Genomic DNA, 20039 nt, shown 5'->3' on the forward strand with positions numbered 1-20039 from the left:
GTTCTTTACCAACATGGGTCATAGCATAGTAAACATATATTGATCTTAATAGATTTTGAAATGATCTCTTCTAGTGGTGGGTGGGAATCTCTTGTATGAAGGTGGTGATGTAGGGTCCTTTGTCTCCATGATAATGGGTTTGAGATGGTGTCAGTCTCAAGTGGTGAGTGGCATTCATATGGTCATATCCTTTTTTTTAGAGATTTAGACTCCCTCCTTTAGTCATGATGTGGATCTAGCCCGAAGCTTTGGTCTGTCCTTCTCAGTAGACCATCTTTATCCTATACTAGAGTGAAAAAGTTTGGAAGATGCGAAGGTTATCATTCATGGAGTAAAGATAAGTGGGTCCTTTCCCTCTTCGAATGTGTCTTCTGTCAAGGAATATTTTGGGATTTGGAAGGATCTATTTAATAGTGGGCAGTATGCCACTACTGATGGGGTCTCTGTTAAGAATTTTGAGTCTATAACATGTTTAAATATTAAAGGTGCCTCCTTGGATAAGGCTCTAGATAAAATGGAGAACTCTTTGGTTATAATTTTTTGGGAAGATGTCCTAATATTGTTGTTATAAGGAAATCGGCCTCTACTCAGTGGTTTATTAAAGGAAGCATTTCCATTTTTGCGCTTCCGAATGATTATTCTACTTTTCATTCCCTCTGAGATAGGAGTGTCTCCATATTCTTACTTTTGGTCCCTTATGTGATTCTTTTTCAAAAGGTGGTCATCAGAAGATTGGTCCTTCTCCTCACCCCAATGGGAAGGGCCTTCTTGCTTATCCTCTAGCTCTTGATTTTGAAGGTCCTTCTACTTCTATGGTTTCAGATTCTCCCCCCTTGGTAGAGGTTGTGTTTGAGGAGTTGGAGTCCCCTCTTTCCCATTCTTTTGGTGAGAATGGGTTGGTGTATTTGCTTTTAGTGAAGGATTTTTTGGAGACTCTTCCTTTCATGGGTTATAATGAGGTGTTGATTGCTCCTCCTTTTGCTTCCCTTCTTCAACTAGCTTCTTTGGATGTTGAAGCTTGCAATAAGACCATTGTGGTTGATCTAGAATGGGTGAGTGGCCCTTGGACTAATCATGTTCTCGATCTTGTTCCTCTTGTCAATTCAGGTTGTCTTCAGGTGGAAGAGTCTATTCCTCTTAGACCTATGATTGAATTTCCTTTAGTTGTTGTTGTTCCTTATTTGGCCTCTTGGGTCCCCCCATTTTGGACCTAGAGGGGGTTGATGCGGAGATGATTCTCCCTTTGGTCCCTCATGACTATTCCTTCTCTTGAAGTTCCTTCAATGACTCTAGAAAATATTCCTTTTTCTCCTTTTGTTCCAAGTTCCTTTTCTATTGGGAGTCTCTCTTTCTCCTTTAAGAGCTCAAGGAAGATTGTGAATGTGGGAAAATATTCTAAAATAGGCAAGAAGTCTGCTAGAGAGAAACATCAAAATCTATAGCTAGAGACATGGCTAATAGATGCTAGAGCACTTTGGAGCATCCCTACTCCCCAAAATATAAGAAATTATAAGACTCTCTTGGAATATTAGGGGACTAAATGCCCCCCATAAATAAATTTTAGTCAAAAATATGGTGAAAGAATTTGAACCTCACATTATACTTTGGTGTAGTCATGGTTAGGAGGGTCCTCAAAGAGATCAATCCAGACTGTGCAACAAATAAAACACAACAAAAATGACACAATTCAATGGAGGCAATGCAAAATCATATTTATTATATCATAGAAATTGATTACAAACTCCCAGCAACACCCAGGCTCACAGATTCGGCTCACAAGCTTGAGTACAAAACATGCATGTTATGCAATATTTGGCTCAAGCAAGAATGCAAGCCAACTCCAGAATCCTAATCCTCTGATCTATCTTCTATGTTCTAAAAATTTATTTCTAAATGCTTAATTAAATTGATTTATATGATCAAGAATGATCCGCATCTGCCCAAGAAGGAACAAACACCGAAGAATGAAAAATGAAATGTGTAGAACAAAAGGTCGGCCTTCACCAAGGAATCCTTCCGGAAACAACATATAATGATGTGCGGACCTAAGAGGAAGGTCGTCCATAAACGAAGGAATGTTGGAAATAACAGAATCACCCTCTACAAGCTATGGGAAAGATTCGCAAGAATCACCAATAGCAAATAGGTCCAGGCGGCTCTAGTACACATGAAAGGAAAACTGTCCCATATTCCGGAAGCGATAACTTGCCGGAAAAAGATTCAAACATCTTGTAGACCAAGGATAAGAGTGATGAACATGTCCATGAACCAAATCCAACTCCGCAACATCCAATGAGAAAATAGAAAGAAACACTGAAAGAAATACTAAAACTGCAAAACAGGAAACAAACTAAAAGGAAAATGTTTTTGGTTGATGCAGGATTTCCAAGAACCAGCGATGCTCCTGCATCATACTTCCTCAAGATACTAAGATGAGTGTTGAAGCCTTTCTTAAGGTGAGAAAATTTATGTATCCTTTTTCTAATTCTCTGGCTATTAATGTGGATGGTTCTTTAAAGGATTTAGCTAAAATGTGGAAACCCCATATTTGATGGGTGTCCTAAGTTCTCAAGATAAACATTTTCTAAATTTCTTCTTCTTTGATGAGGCTAGTAGTTTGAAATGGTTTCTTTCTAACATCTATGCGCCTAATAATCTATTCTTAAGAAGGTGATTGTGGTCTTCCCTTAGATTGATTTCAAAACCTTTTTTTATAATTCCAATTAGATTCTTATGGGAGACTTCAATACTGATTTTTTTGTCAATATGCAAGAACTCCATGAGTTTTTGATTTTGGGAAAGTTGCTTAAAATTGACTTAGAGGGGAGATGTTTCACTTGGTATAATATGAGATCGAGAGATTGTCTTATCCAAGTTTGTCTTGATTAATGCCTTTTTTCCTCTTCCTAGAATCTAATTAATCAGGGACATCTCTCCCCTCTTATTTTCTTTCGTTATGATCATTGCCCTATTATTCTTCGGTGGCTCCATTATAGACCTTGGGTGATGTTCTCCTTTAGATTTGAATTGATGTAGACCCATCACCTTGATTTAAAGGATTTATTGGCATACTGGTGGGGGTCTAATTTTCAAGAGATGACTATGTTCCATGTTATTCATAAGCTTAAGATTCTTAAAAGGAATCTTAGTGTCATGACCCGATTTAGATGAGTAATTTTTAGTCTAAGTTGATAAGTTAGGGATTGATATCACCTTACAATATGGTGTTTGATGCCATTATTTTGACATTATAACACTTGGCGACATAATTATGCTTGATGCGATTTTGCTAATATGATGATTAATTATTATGCCTGTTAATATTATTGATGATATTATTTTGATTCAATGAATGGCATTTATTGATACTTGATGCTCATTGATGTGATGTTAATGTAAATGAAATTGTCATCGTTAATGTAAATGAAATTATTGATGACAATTTTAACTTAATGTTTATCTTATTATGGATATTTTATCTTGTACTCTGACGACTTTGTTGAGTGCAAGGTGGATGCAGAGTCGACAGTTGAAGGCAAACAAATAAACGAAGAGGGGTTTCCTAGCATCTCGACAGTAACCTAGGGAATGTGGCCTGTGCATTTACACACACACAAAGACATGTAATAATTAAACAAATAAAATCGATAATAAATAATATATTGAAATAATTGAAACATAAAATATTAAATTTAAATGTTAAATAAGAGATTTCAAGCAAATGAAATTAAACTATTAATTGAATGACTTAATATTAAGATTTAAAATAAAACATATGAGTTTTTGGAGAGTAGAATCGAACTAATAGTTTCTTCCTGTCAACTCTCAATAACTTCATGTCATCACTCAAATTTGTTTTCCTGACTAGCTAATCAAACTAGTCCAACTCTTGATCAGTCTTCTTAATTGGCTAATCTAAATCCTCTTCTCCACTTCTAACTACCCTTCCACTCTTGTTTTGATTCCATGCAGATCCATGAATCATGGATCGAATCTTTGCCTGTGCAAGTTATATAAACTCAGGAAAATATCGAACTACACATCTCTCTCTACCATTGTATTGACTTGATGTTTTATTCTATCTTTCCTTTGCTAATTCTTTGGGTCAACGAATGAGTAATTCTTTGGAGGAGAGAGACTAGTGGAATCGAATTTGCAAAGACCACGCCTTTCACCACATCGCCCCTTCATCATAATTGCTAGGATATACTGTGCAAAATTTTCTACAGGAGAGTACGTGGAGTGTTCGATCTTCTTAGAGGAGCTGTGCTTAGTTGGATAGATAACGGCTCCTCTTCTCCCTTCCTTTATTGTCAAATCTGCAAGTTGTTTGACTTGCATAAAGCATTGGATCGATCTATTTACAGAGGTAGAACCCATACCTCCCTTATCTCCATGCCAAGTCTACAAGGTAATGGTTATTAGGTTATCGACCATCTCATTCATATATATTTTCTTCTGCAGATTTGATTATAGATCAAATTGATAAGTTGTAAAAATTTGTTGACATGTATTTGTTCTAACTTGGTTTACCCTGGCTGATTCTTTTAGTACTCAAAACTGCATTTATATGTTGAATCGATCCTTAGGAAGCATAAAGTTTATTTCCCAATCTCTCCTGTAAAAAAATCGACTTCTCTCCTTAACCGTTGTGATACAGGAACTTGTTATTTTCTGATTGAATCAAATTGATTTTTCATATTTTAAGTGAAACCAGTTAGGAATGTTGCAGACAAAGATCTGATTTGAAGGCGTAGTTGATAACCATGTGGGTTAAAAAATAAAATTATTACATTATTAGTTAAACCTAAGGTTTGGATCATTCCTTGTTTTCTTGCCAATTTTAGTTTCTGATTTATTTTTGTTGATATTTTCTATCCGATTAGCCTTATGTTAGTATGGTCAATAAGAATAGACCTTTAATAATAATCATCTGGTTCGAGTTTATCAGCCATTCATTTATATAAATAAATAAATAAATATATGGGTTGTGTTATAAATTTTATAATATGGGTATGAACAAAAATTAAAAATTAATAAGCTACATGCACGCAGAGGTCCATTCCCGAAAGTTGATGTCAGCTTGCTAGGACACTTCGTCGTGAGGGACAAGAGCTTGTCATGAGCACCGGGAAGCGAAAGCTTCAATTGGTTGGGTGGATAAAACGCTCGGGTTATTCATCTGTCTTCCAGATCATAGATGGAGGTGAGTCCGATGGCGAGGAAGACACAACATCCGGAGATAGAGACTTCTGTATATCATCGTAAAATCTTATGCAATATTTTATGATGTATTAATGATTTCTTGTACACGTGTCCTACTTGTGTATAACTTGTGGATGCGTGTTTTCATGCTTAGTCTTCTTTCATTTCATGAATGTTTGTTTAAGTTTGATGCATACTTTAAAGTCACATTTATTAAATGCATGAACCATTACACAAGCGTTCTCTTGATGAGTTTCTTTGTAAGCGCAACGTTCAAATTAGATTCTTGTCATATTTCATAATTTTCATATATGCTAATTATGGTTATCTTTTAACTCATTTCTACATTTGCTATTAATTGCTTAGAACATTTATCTGATTTGTCATTTTCATAACTTATGGATTGAATGTAACATATTGTACTCACAATTATGATAATTGTTATTCATTTGATTAACTTAAGACTTGCATTTACATAAGTGGAAAATTTACTTAGATTTAATTATGTTAGTTTTCTAAGGTTAGGACTAGCAGGTCCTTACACTCAGGGAATGGAGTAATTCTTCTTTTCCAATATCTTTTCTCAAAAGAAGGTTAAAAGATTAGATTCTTTCTATTCAAATGGATATGGAAAGGGATGGTGCTTTCCCTAAGCTTTTTATTCAAGAAAGGAATCTTTTGGTGATTTATAATATTGTAATAAAAGAGGAGTATTTTGGAAGCAAAGATCGAGAATCCAATGGGTTAAGGAAGGGGACTAGAATACTGAATTCTTTCACTAGTTTTCCCTCAAACACAATAAAAGGAACAAAATTAGTGAACTTATTGGTTTGGATGGTTTTGTCTTCAGTCAGGCTGATGATATTCATAAGGAGATTGTGAATTATTTCAAACATACTCTCAATCCACCCCTTTTGGAGGAACACTCTATTAGTTTGGTTTCAGATAGGCTTCTCCAAGTTATTCCCAACTCCCCGTCCCTCCTTGATAGAGGCCTTGGAGCTCGGGTTATATGATGAAGAGGTAAAGAACATGGTTTTCTCTGTTGGTCCTTTCAAATCCCCTTGTCCTAATTGTTTCTACCCATTTTTTTTTCAAAAATATTAGGACATTGTGGGTTTTGATATCCTTTTAGCCTCTAGGGAATTCTAAGCTTCTACTAGTTTCCTTAAAGAGTTGAACAACACTTATATTGTCCTTGTCCCTAGAAAGGTTGGTGAGAACAAAATGGTGGATTTTAGACCCATTAGCTTTTGTAACACTCTTTATAAAATGTTTTCTAAACTGTTGGTCAATAGAATGGAAACTTTTCTCAATAAGATGATTCCTAATCACCAATTTTTTTTTGTCTTGGGTAGACAAGTCTTTGATGTTGTTGTTGTTGTGCACAAAACTCTTCATTTCATGGAGAAGAGTAACAAAGAATGTATGCTCCTTAAATTAGATATATCCAAAGCCTACAATATGACATCTTGGCCCTTCCTCTCTAAGGTTCTTCTCAAATATGATTGGTAAGATTTTGAAGATAATTGAGTTGTGTTTTCACTCCCCTATGTTCTCAGTCTTGGTGAATGAAGCTCCCCAAGGATTTATCTTGATTTCTAAAGGGATTAGATAGGTAAATCCCATTTCCCCTTGCTTTTTTATTTTGATGGAAGATGTTCTTGGTAGGAATATTGAAAATGATGTTAATTGGGCCCTCTTGAGGGGTATAAGGCCTTCTTCGTCCCGCAAGGTTGTCTCCCACCAAAAAATTATGGATGATGATATTCTTCTTAGTAATGTCTTCTTATCTGAGGCATGGGGTTGGGTTTGTGTTCCTTTTTTTTATGCTTTAGCTTCGAGTCAAAAGATTAATATGGGGAAAAGTTCTCTTTATTTTTGTTGGTAAACAAATTTGTCACTGCGAATTCACCTTTAAAATTGATCTTGTTTGACCGAAGAGCAGTGACAACCGTGCCAATAGTTGGAGAGATTGAGGTAAAACCATAATCTACCACAATCTTCCTCCGCGTTTGAGAGGGGCAGCTCCTTCGTATGATGGTGTTATTTGGTATTTTTGTGTACTTTTAACCCAAAAGTACATAAAGGAGAAAACACAAAAACTAAAGAATAATAACTAATGAAAACCCCAATAGTGGACATACGAATACAATTTGAGATTCACAATGAATAACAATTACAAAGGGGGTTTAAGCACAAGATATGTTTTAGATATGCAATGATGATGAAAGAAAGACAACAAACCTCGACATATGAAGAAATAAGTTGTACTAACACATACAATTCAAGATACCAAGAAAAAATGTATTTCATCAATTACATATATTTTGAAATGGAAAATCAATGGATTCCACCAATACACAAAAGGATTATCAATTTAACATACGAGAAATTGATAATCATAACTTATCAACATATTCAAGACGTGCAAATAAAATGCATTCTTTGTTATTCTTTTGAAAATATATAAGTCCAAAAGCTTTGAATACAAAATGTGAAAACCAAAATTTATCTAAAATTTCCCTTTTGTAAAAGTACCCCTATACAATGCTATCTCTCTTGTATTTATAGACCTTTCCTTATAACTACCTTTTTCAGGTTCATGACTAAGTTAGAAAATGATAGCTATTTCAACACTTTGAAACAAGTTCTAACTTTTAGATGAAAGGAGTCAAAATTCTAACTTTGACTTAATTACAGAGACAAATTAACCTGGATGGCTGAAAAGTTACAATCTTACAATCACGACCACCGTGTGATGACATCTTATGGAGGCAATCTGTCAAATAATTTTGAGTGCATTGCATACGCTTTCATCTCTTGCATATAACACCTTCACATTTCTTTGGAAGGATTCTGCTAAACAATTAACTTGACTTGTTTATGCTCCAAAGTTTGCATGTATATCTCCATTTACAACTACAACGTTTGATAAAAGAATTGACTCACTGATTGTACAACAGAGAATAAAATGTCTTTAAACTAGCCGGTTGCATTTGCTTCGAAACCAATCTCTTTGGAGTTGCCACTTTAATCTACAGATGTATTCAATGTTAAAGTCCTAGAGGTCCCTAAGTCCTTTCAACAAATCCTTTTCCTGCGGAGCTTGGGATCATTTGCCTTTTATCTTTTTATTGATATCTCTTTGAGGCAATCAGTCAAACAGTTCAGGGTGCGCTGTTTATGATATCTCTTTGAGGCAATCAGTCAAACATGTCTATGGAGCCTTTCCAACCGCAATATCTGACAAAACATTTTCACAATAAAACTTGAATAGACATCGAAATGCAATTTCGATGTTTCTCTGATTTGGGTGTTGGCAAAGTGATTTGCTGCTACAAATTATGGATTGGGTTTTCGTGCCAACCATATGCATTCACTTGAAAGCTTGTAAAGCCTCTTCAACAAATTCCGATTTTTGAATACCGTGCATTCATGAGATTATATTTCCTTATGAATCTCAATCTTAAGGTTAGAGTATTCGCACACGTATTTGTCAAAGTATTTCCAACTATAATATCCGACAACAATCCCTCTCCACTATGCTTCGATGAATTTGCATACCCTGTTGCGAGCTTTCCATGGTGACACATGTAGGAGGAAGTCGGCTTTACAGCAAATAATTGCATTTTTTCGAAGGTTTTGAAAGCCTTTCAAAAGAATCAATCTTCTGCATGTTCTTGCAATCATATCCCACCGTGAGAAATCTCCTTGATATTCACTGTCAAACTCTTCACTTGCCCTGCGATTCTTCAACGTTCTGAATCCATGCTCAGGAAATTTGTTGCGAATAGTACATCTGACAACGCACTGGCAGGCAGGATGATGGCAAAAGTGGTGAATTTGGTTTTGCCACTCTCAATTTCATTTGCTCTGAGAGTTTCTGAAACTTTTTCAACAAATCTATCTTGCACATATCCGTCGTTACTGCAGCGCGTGACCTCATTTCTTTGAGCATTTTGTCAAACAGTTGGCAGCTCTTGTGTATGTTTCCAGCTTGCATGCATGTCTATCACAAAATTTGAATTATATTGCTTAACCAAAAATGGCTTTACACTTATCCATTGCATTCGTTTGGAGATTTCTATTGCATCACATGAAAAGACATTTGCTTTGGGTATTCTGTCATACTGTTATCATACCTCTCCCAGGCTTATACAATTCACATTCATGCCTACCGCAACATTAAAAATTGTGCTTTGACGGATGTCATAACATGTTCCAAACTCCCATTTCGGTACTCCTGTGCATTGTATTTGTTCGAGAGTTTCTACTACCTTTTCACCAAATTAATTTTTGTGCAGATTTCGCAATGAATGCGTTCCATGAGGAAACCTCTCTTTGAGCATTCAGTCAAACAGCTCGCTTGCCTTGTTTATACTTTACACTCATATTCATGTCTACTGGCACACTTCCAACTGAAATCTCTGACACAAATTTCTCATACATTTTAAGCATAGTTTGGCCATTTCAAAGCCATAACATGTTGCAAACTCCCATTTCGGTACTCCTGTGCACTGTATTTGTTCGAGAGTTTCTACTACCTTTTCACCAAATTAATTTTTGTGCAGATTTCGCAATGAATGCGTTCCATGAGGAAACCTCTCTTTGAGCATTCAGTCAAACAACTCGCTTGCCTTGTTTATACTTTACACTCATATTCATGTCTACTGGCACACTTCCAACTGAAATCTCTGACACAAATTTCTCATACATTTTAAGCATAGTTTGGCCATTTCAAAGCCATAACATGTTGCAAACTCCCATTTCGGTACTCCTGTGCACTGTATTTGTTCGAGAGTTTCTACTACCTTTTCACCAAATTAATTTTTGTGCAGATTTCGCAATGAATGCGTTCCATGAGGAAACCTCTCTTTGAGCATTCAGTCAAACAACTCGCTTGCCTTGTTTATACTTTACACTCATATTCATGTCTACTGGCACACTTCCAACTGAAATCTCTGACACAAATTTCTCATACATTTTAAGCATAGTTTGGCCATTTCATTTTTACACCTACCAACTACACTTGATTGGAGTCTCTCTAAAACCTTTTCAATTTATTCATCTTGATTAGTGTATAATTACTGCATTCCAGGCGATGATATGTCTTCAAGGGATCTCCAGCAAACCGTATTTATGCAACGTCCATGCTTTCACATTTGCCTGCACATTTACTAGACTTGAAAGTTTTTTAAACCTTTTTAATGCATCAATTTTGTGCAGAACCTGCGACTGAGAATCATCTTCAAGCTTTTTTTAAAACACAATGTGAGAATAATGGCAGCATTTGCAGAAGCCTCTCGCTTTCCAACTCCTTTAAAGGTTCTTGGAAAACAGTTACAAGCTCTTGAAACAGAGATTTGAAAGTTAGAAATTTTAACTTCCAAACGTAAAAGTTAGGATTTTGGGATATTATGTGTGAAAAGTGAGGATTTGGGGTTTTCAATGTGTGAAAGTTAAGGTTTGGACTTCTCAAAACACAAAATTTAGAGTTTGGAGTAGAAAGGCACGCAAAGTTAAAGTTTTTGAAAAATTCGCGCAAAAGTTAAGGTGTTGGCGGAATAAATGCAAAAGTTGGTGTTTGAAGTTTCAAAAGTGTGAAAGTTAAGGTTTAAGGTTGTAAAAGTGTGAAAGTTCAGGTTTTAGGAAGACGAATGCAGAAGTTAGAGTTTTCAAGAAAGAAATGCATAAGTTTAGGATAACTTTGGCACATAAGTTAAAAATTTTAAAACTTATGCGTGCAACAAGCAGTTGAGGGACGGTATGAAAACTTTGTTCCTCACGAAGACTTCGCATATCAAAATAAATAAAAACTGTCGTAGGCAAGGGAAATTGACTTGGAATTTTATACAAGGGTGATTGCAGGCATGAAGATAGGGATCAAATGATAATTTTACGCAAGGAGTGCTTGAAAAATAGGACTTCAAAGATTTTGAACTGGGAAGAACCCACATGATGCAGCTCAAATTTGTGGATTTAAAAGTTTAAATTTGCAGTTGCATAAACATGACAACAATTTCATGAATGTTCTTCCCTCTCTTTAGGCTTGTATTGCATGAATTTTCAATTGCCAGATTTTTAATCTCCCAACCTCTTATTTGGGTCTACCCTTAATGATTGGGAAGGTTGATAATTCTATGTGGTCTTCTCTTTTGGAAAGAATTCAGATAAAAGCTTGTAGGATGGAAAGGTGCCCTTTTGAGTAATGCTAGGAAACTCCAATTGCTCAATGCCTCTCTTCAAAGCACCTTTGTTTAACTTCTATCTCTCTTTTACATGCCTATTTCTTGGACTAAGGAACTCAATCAGATTCAAAGTATATTCCATTGGTCATGATTAGAGTAGAAGAATTGTATTTTCCTTGTGAATTGGGAAAAGGTTTGGACTAGCAAAGAGGTGGGGGAGCTTAATATCACAGATTCTTGTTCATTGAACTTGATTCTTATCTCTAAAGTTAGTTGGAGGTTTATTTCAGAGTCTTTTAACCGGTCAAATGTGATAAAAACTAAATATTTGCAAGGTAGAGATGAAAGGGGTTTCCTTTTAGATGATCCCTTACCCTGTGATTCTCATATTTGAATCAATATTATTAAAACTAAATCCTTTTTGAGTAAAGGTGCTTTCTAGAAAATTGGTAATGGTGAACATAATCACTTTTGGAAAGATCTTGAGGCCTCTCCCATTTTGTTAGAATCTCATCCTATTTGTTTAGCTATTGGGAAGGATTTAATCAATAGGCTTAGAATCTTTGTAAAGGATTATTGGGACACGTCTTCTTCTCCCCCCTCTTAGAGGATTAACCCTTTGTGGTTTGATCCTTCTATCTGTACTGTGGCTATGTAACTCCTCAATATTTTAAACAATATGAGATTCTATAGAATCCATTCTTAGGATAATCTAGCTTGGCCTTCTTCTAAGGATGGGAACTATTTGATCAAGTTAGGTTTCAACCTCTTGGATCCTCCTTGGCCTTCCCATTTTAAGTGGATGAATATTTAGAGGTCTAAAGCTATCCCAAAATTCCATTTCTTTTGGTGGATAACTTGTCACGAAAAAATTCTTACTATTGATAACCTTCAAAAGAGAGGAATTCAGCTGGTGAATAGGTGCATCTTATGTGAAAATGCTAAAGAAAGTATCAACCATCTTATGTTCTACTGTCAATACTCGTGGAATATTAGACATATAATTATGATTCTTTTCTCTTTGTATTGGATTTGGCATAGATATCCCAAGCTAGCCTCAAATTGTCGGTGCTCGTGTTCTCACCCTTTAATTCTTGAGTTATGGTGGGAGGATTTCCTTCATACAAGGTGGAGTATTTGGAAAGATTAGAAGAATAGAATATTCAAGAATAGGAAGGTTCAGTGGGAAGCCTTAGTTTTTTTAGTCATTAGTAATACTAGGGAAAACACCAAATTATACCTTTTTGTCTATAAACATAAGAATCTGCCTTCTACTCTTGAGTTGGTTATTGCTAAAATTTGAGGGATATTTAAGTCCCTTTCTCTTTTTGTCTCCCTTATTATTGGTTTTAAATGGCCCTCCTACACTGACTGGCTAAATTTAAATTTTTATGGCTCATCTAAAGGGAATTTGGGTTCAGTGGGCTGGGGTGACATCATAAGAGATGAATTTGGCAATCTTGTGCTTGACTACGTGGTCAAATTGGGAGTTTAGACTTCCAACTTTTTTGAGGTGGTAGATGCTTTTCATGGTATATCTTTGGCCAAGGACAAAGGTTTTCAAAAAATCATTGTTGAAGGGTTCAAAAAATGTCATCATTATGCTTTGTGATAAGGCCTCCTCAAGTCGGATCATGAATGATTTATTTATTGAATCCCACCATATTCTTTCTACTTTAGAGCACCTGTTATATTGTCCAACACCCTTAGGAAAGGGAATAGGTTGGTTGACAAGTTGGCTAACCTGGGTCCCATCAATAGTTTTTTGCAAACGTGGAATTCTATGCAAGATCTCCTAGATGACATTTGTTCATGATCTGAGATAATCTAAGCACATATGTGGTTTAAATATGTGCAGGGTGCCATTTTAATTATGGCCTTTTTCATCATCTCTTGTCATCATTACACAACGGGGGATATGACTATTAATTTATGGAAATGGAATACTTTTAAAAACTTCTTTAAAGATTGTCCTCCTTTTCTCAATTTGAAATTTCCTATTCTAGTCACTTTCAAGTTTTTTGATCCTATTGTGCCCTAGCCTACCATGGGAGGTGACTTAATTTAGATAATTATGAGACCTTTTTAAAAAAGATGAGGTCCTTTGGCCTATTTTTGAGAGGGGAAATTTTACCTCCTACATTGAGGCAATGAAAGGTCATGGCCCCTCGAGCTTTTTGCTTAGTTTGGACATTCTTGGAATGATGGTAGAGTTTTTAATAGGGGGTGTCTTTCACTATGTCAATAGAGCTCGTTTTGGTTGTTGGGTTGAAGATGTTGCATTCCCTGAGAAGCCCAAAGGTAACTATAAGGAGGAGTTTAAGTATTTTTTGGTGGGCAGTGAAAAAATCGCTCATCTACAAATCCCGAGAGAATGGAAGAATGTTGCTATGATCTTGATTAAGTATGTGAATCTTAACAACATATATAAAAGGTTCCACTTTCAAATTTTTCCTATGCTTAACCATTTTAGGCATGAGGTTAAGATGAATTTTCCTTTCTAGATTTTCTCTTCTCCATCTCAGTTGATTGTGGTGGCCAAGTTGAAGGATGTGTTACTCCTTCACCAAGGGTTGATCCTTAGACTATATAATTCTCATTTGAGTATGTCCCCTACTTGTGGCCCCCAATTCAACCCTTCCTTGGACTATATAATTAATAAATTACATAAACAACTGCTTATATCCAGGAAAAAAACTAACCTAAACCATATGTTCAATTCCATAATGTTTGTAATTATATGAAAGTTGTTTTATAGAACTCTATTTGATAGATTTATGGTATATTGTATTAGTGTATGAAGTGTTAAGAGAATGGTTTTTTATGGAATTGCCTCCAGTCTAACAATTTACTTGATAGACAATTGGAATTGCTTGAGGATACTATGAATTCTTAAACGAATGTAACTAAGTGGGTTGGTGCAATTTAGAATGCTTATACCCTTTCGTATATGTTGCAATACTTGTTGGGAACACTATTGGACATTGACCATATTTTTATGTATAGATATACTAGAAATTCTAACATATATATCTTCCTATCCTTGCTTTCATGACTTGCTATTGGAGATAAATAAGTGATCTCTATATGGTAAATTATTTAATTTGTTAAAATTATAAATAAATATGGTTCATAATATGTCAGTTTATCAAATATTATTTTTGTCATTTAGCTTGTATTTTAAAGTTATCATAATTTTGGTGAATTTTAAATATACTCCCTCCTGCAAAGGGTTTCTATTTTCTCTTAAAGTAAAAATGGTGAACAAATTTGTCTTGTAAGTTCACTTGATGAGAATTGTTCAATTTATTCAAATCAAGCCCTTTACTGACAATTTATTATCATCCAATTTAAATATTTGAAAAAATAGACCAAAAGTTTTCTTAATTCAACTTCCATGCCTCTTCGGTGTACCAATTGCACACCATGGTGCAATTGTTAGCTGCATTTAATTACACTTTGTTGTAACGTTTGACCTTTACTTTTTTATTAAGTTATTTATCACTTCAATGATTGCATTTATTTAATTTACTTAAAACAATCAATTAGGATGTGATAAAATCCTTATAAATAAAATACTTTGATAATTATGTTATTATTTTTCATAATACTTATTAATATAATATATTACTTGATATTATAGTATAAGTACTAATTTACATAACATGATACACAAACCAAATTTGTTATACTTACCTTACACCCAATTCCCATTCTTTCTATTTTCATATTATATTATATGACTCTTTTGTCATTTTCAAAGCTTTCAGTCTTAATAGATGACATAATCAAGAAACATATGATCATTGTGATCAATTGTAATCAAACAATATCTACAATCCTTGAGAAAATTTTAAATTTTTTTACTAATGAGAAGTAATATTGGACGAGAAATAAATGAGTAGAGACAAGCCAAGGATATTAACGTGCATATATATACATGTGCGTGGCTGCTGGATAGGCCAGGGGAAGATATTTCTGTTAGATATTTTGATAATCAAGTAGTCCAATTTAAGTATAAGGTAGTTTAGGTCAAATCTCGTTCTAACCCTAAAGTATAGATGAAGATATTTAAGACTGTCAGGGAATTTTATGGTAAAATCTTGGGTGTCCCGGCATACATAGTGTATATTATTCCACTTGTGCAGTTTTTATGGTGCTTTCCGTTACTCATTTCTGTCCCAAAACAGTGCACTTCAGTTTGCTTGTTCTACTTTTGCATTTTCATTGGCTGAAAATAATATCTTGTTTATACCGGAGTTAAGATATTATTGAGCTTTTGGGATTTTTTTCAAATAAATATCTAGGAGACTGCTAAAAAGAGACTAAATAAAGATAGAGTATGGATTCGATGCTGTACAACTGTTTACAAAACTTGAGTAGTTTTGGGTGTTGTAAATGGTTGGATTGATCATGAGCAAAGTTTGTATTTGAGCATTCAAGTTGTAATTTGCTCAGATCCATTACATGCATAGGGAATACCCAAACCATGACACAGAATAATGAGAAACCAGAGATTCATTCAAAATACGCCAACGTGGTAAAACGAAAGACTAACCTTTTTATTAGTTCCTGTTAGTTCCTGCCCCAGCATGGAACTATAGCGGAGGGGCTCGTCCTAAACAGTTATTAAACTAATGTTGATTGGATGATACAGAGGCAGTTGTGGTTATCAATATGAGAGAAGGCGCAACTTCCGAGGACAGGACTGGGTTTGCAAAACATCAGCTCTCCAAAACCCCCAGAGATCACCGCAGGTTACAGGTGACAAATGAGTGGGGCGAACAGTTGGCTCTTAGGGATTTAATTCATTTGCATGTTGCTGAAAGGTGGAGGATGCTGGTTAACTAGAGTGCATAGATTCGAGTGACAATGGAGATAAGCCAGTCACCAGAACGACTTCTAATTCTGCCACGACCACTATTAACAGACATGCTATAGAAAGCAGTCATGTTCGCAATTTTGGTCTGGACAAAGAAGAGGGCCAAGACGATCAGCATGTCAGTGTAACTGAAAGTGTTGTAGAGCTTTGTGATGTTGAGAGTAATATAGCTGGAGGACGGAACAGTGCTCACCCGCTCCTGCACAGGCCTGTTCACCATGTTATGCTTAAGTTCAGTTCTTCTATTCTACCCTACTATTTAGATTGTTAGTATTTTTGTTTCATGTTAAATAGATATGAAAAAGTGCGTCCATTTCAGTTGTCAGATTGAGAAAATAAATATTTATAGTTTCTCCATTTTAGAAGGAAGCTGAAAGGTCTCTTGCCTTGGATGTGAAATAGACTAAGAACAAAAAGCTTGCCCCTCTAAAACAAGCAACATTATTTGGAGCAACAATGCAAGTAGAAGTGTAGCAATGAACATTCCAAGCACAACATTTAACAGTGATAGTAGACTCACAACCTGAACCAGGATTTGATAAGAAATCTACAATCATCCGTCTTGACAAATCTAATAGATGCAATGGACCACTTTCAATATGTTTCGCAAAGTCTATTTCTTCTGATTTGTTTGAGAACAGATAACGTTTAAAATATATCCAGTCACACAAAGGTTTGGATAAGCAATCTTGTACTAATCCAGAGTCTTTCCATTCCAATTGTAGGATCATTTTCAGAATATAGAAAGGAATCTCATTTTCCAACTTCCAAATGTCAAGTAGAATCTCTCGTCTTTTGATTTTATGTCTCTGAAGCCGGAAAATAAGGCTAGAATCGGGTAAGTCCATTCAATTCGAGAATAAAGCATGCATACATGACCATCATTCACGCAAGCATATCTTCATTCCATTCAACGGCTGAATCTTCATAGCAAACTCTGATTTTCGTATCTAGCTCTTTGACTTTTGCGACTAAACTGTCTATGGTCATGTGAGGGATCCTTTCCAAGGTTTTCTTTACTACATGGAGCTTATATTTGTCTGTTGTAGTCAGCTGCTAGTGTTTCTTGTGATGATAATGTCTAAGAAATACAACCAGAGGATCATATGCTCCTCGTTTTGTTTTCTTTATGGGTTCAGGCACCCAATATATGGACACACAAGTAGACATTTTTAGCTCTCTGTACTGTGAGTTTCGATCATTATATGCATCTTTAACTTGATCAATCCATGTTTTAGGTTCAATGTTCGGAGGCCATATGATAGTTCCTGGATATCAAACGATGGGATCAACTTCACTTATCCAAGAAAACATGTAACTGAACAAATAATCAGAGATTTAACTATAAAAGACAATGAAGAATAGTTTAACTAGACAAATTAAAAATAAGTAACATATGTTTTATGAATTAAAAAGTGAATATTAGAGAAACTGTATATAATTTAAATTTAAAATTAGGAAAATGTAAATTATCTATATAATTGAAACTTGTGCATATAAAAATTTAAAATAACTGACCAGAAATATAATTAATCTATTAAAAAATTACCAACTATAAATTATTCATTTAATTGAAATCTATACAGATGCATCATCTTTACTCCAAGAAAGTCAATCTTTGGAGGATATCCACTCCAAATACTTTCGTTAATTACAAGTAAAGAGTAAAGATGAGAAATCCATTGGAATTCTACAATCCACAATATTTGCTTCTATATTTGATCGAAGACTACAAGACAACTATCAAAATATTTTTGAATTTGATTATTTAAACTTTTTCCTTTACAATCACTTACAATTACTGTTTTCCTTTCTTAGTTATCCAACATCAAGATAAGTTATTGAAGATCATTAGATTATAAGGCCTTCAAGTTTTCCCTACTCATTCTTGTTCCAATACCAATATATCCTCATTTATTTGGCCAATCTAATGCCAATGTCAAAGTCGATGAGAACCATCTCAATATGGACCTACCACTCAGCTAAAAGTTGGAAAACTAGCATATATAATTTCACAATTCTACAATAAACATTTCACTCCAACAACTCTATTTATAACTTTGTCCATAAACAAATTACACAAAATTCTTGCAGTTTTGGCAGGAACTTAGCTGCCGTGCAGCCCTTGTTGTATGTTGTATAGGTTTCTGTATCTTGTCTATTTTTTTGAATAGAGTTGAACCAGTTTTTGCTACAACACTAATTTTTCTTATGAGTTTTATATGGTTGTAATTATTTTGCTTGGTCTCATAGATTAGAGTTGGGTCAATTTATATTAACAGTTGGTATGTGTTGGACCAATGAAAAACACAGCTTGTATATTAACTCCATGGAGGAGGCCTTTGTCTCAAGCCTTTATCAGCATGGCAATTATACACATCCCTGTAAAAGATGGCAAGCAGATAGAGGAGAAATAGCCTCTGTGTTTAGCCTGGATTTAAATGAGGTTTTCTTTTTGAGCATCATTATGTGCCCTATGGTTCCACTATATTTTGTTCTTCTTTGATTGAATTGGGATGATTTTAGATCTGAATATAAGATAGTGCTAAAAGAGATTAGTTGTGGGTGCACAGGAAGTTGAATCTGGTTTTTCCAATGGTCATGTACTGTTTGGATTTCCTGAGGAGAGCCAGAGTGAATGTGAAACAGAAAAGCCCAGCCTCTATCATGATGTTCAAAACAATTCAAACAAGTGTGGATTGAAGGAGATATGCAGCAGTAACAACACGTTTCAGGAAAAAGGCAGAAATGGTTGATTCTTTCCCCTTGAACAGATGATTTTGTTGAGATATTGGTGGATCTCAGTTAACTTTTTTCATGGGTATTACCAAATTTTTTATTGCTTTTATTCATATGTTGTTGTAGATCATTGCATATCATGCTGACATGAATGCCTGGCAGGGAGAAGAAAGAAGAGGAAGTCACAACATGGAGAGAGGGAAATAACAGACGTGTTCGAAGAAGTGCAGTCTAAATATAATGATGAACATGCAAGAAATTTCTATGCAGGGCGAAATCGGTTGACAGAAGATACAACTGTTTCAGAAACTTCAGTGAAAACCTTGAGTGACAACCAAGAGGATCAGGTATGGTTTATATCAAAATTATATCGAATTTATTGAGACTCTTGAAAAAATTATAGCAATTCTAAATCAGCAAACTGCGTTTTCAGGTGATTCCATTCATGGATTAGACATCTCCCAAGGAAGATGGGAAGTCAGATAACACCTTCAGTTTTAAACTACATATTAAGCAACCTATTAAGTCTAGAGAATGTCAGTCAATTTTGAGCAACATATTAAGTCTAGAGAATGTCAGTCAATTTTGAGTGAGTGTTAGTATTTTTAAGCTTAAAAATCAAAGCTTAGTGTGTGAGATTTAAACCATGATTTCTATTGTAATTGACAAGTTGGAAATATTTTTAATTAACTAATTGAATGAGATGCCGAAAAGTTATAGGCTTTAATTGATCTTACCATTATGAATAATGGTTTTTTTAATGTTCTTTATTGAGAAAATGTTTAGATTTGTTGGGGAAAGGATTTGATATTAAGAAAAGGATTTAATATTAATATAGACATTTATATTTATGAAGGATTTATTTTATTTACTTAAAATTTATTTTAGCTTATTTTTGAACTATTTTATTTTATATAGATGAAGATATAAATTTGTGTTTATTTTGAAAATATAATATTTATTATTAAATATCAATATTTATGGTCGTCAAATTTAAGATAAAGATAAGAGTTTCTGCTACA

The 20039-nt window shown here is 34.7% G+C and overlaps 1 protein-coding gene across 3 annotated transcripts; it reads left to right on the plus strand.

The window, feature by feature from the left end:
• The first annotated feature begins 15717 nt into the window (after positions 1-15717).
• On the plus strand, positions 15718-19720 carry LOC131052234 (uncharacterized). Of its 3 annotated transcripts, XM_059219209.1 has the most exons (5): positions 15718-15936; positions 16054-18724; positions 18852-19029; positions 19180-19364; positions 19451-19720. In XM_059219209.1, the coding sequence occupies exons 2-5, from the start codon at positions 18566-18568 to the stop codon at positions 19469-19471; spliced, it is 543 nt and encodes a 180-aa protein (XP_059075192.1). In that variant the 5' UTR covers positions 15718-15936; positions 16054-18565; the 3' UTR covers positions 19472-19720. The 3 variants fall into 3 exon arrangements, 2 of the variants coding, with proteins under 2 accessions (XP_059075192.1, XP_059075189.1); XR_009372174.1 differs by having other exon boundaries at positions 15718-18724; positions 18852-19099; XM_059219206.1 differs by having other exon boundaries at positions 15718-18724.
• The last annotated feature ends 319 nt before the right edge of the window (positions 19721-20039 follow it).

Source organism: Cryptomeria japonica, chromosome 1, assembly GCF_030272615.1.
Source record: "Cryptomeria japonica chromosome 1, Sugi_1.0, whole genome shotgun sequence".
NCBI classification, from domain to species: domain Eukaryota; kingdom Viridiplantae; phylum Streptophyta; class Pinopsida; order Cupressales; family Cupressaceae; genus Cryptomeria; species Cryptomeria japonica.

Bases quoted from the DNA above. Each gene is read 5' to 3' on its own strand.
- LOC131052234 (XM_059219206.1), top strand. From the start codon at position 18,566: ATGTGTTGGACCAATGAAAAACACAGCTTGTATATTAACTCCATGGAG. The intron at 18,725-18,851 runs GTTTTCTTTTTG...GTGGGTGCACAG, and splicing joins TTAGCCTGGATTTAAATGAG to GAAGTTGAATCTGGTTTTTC. The intron at 19,365-19,450 runs GTATGGTTTATA...CTGCGTTTTCAG, and splicing joins GTGACAACCAAGAGGATCAG to GTGATTCCATTCATGGATTA.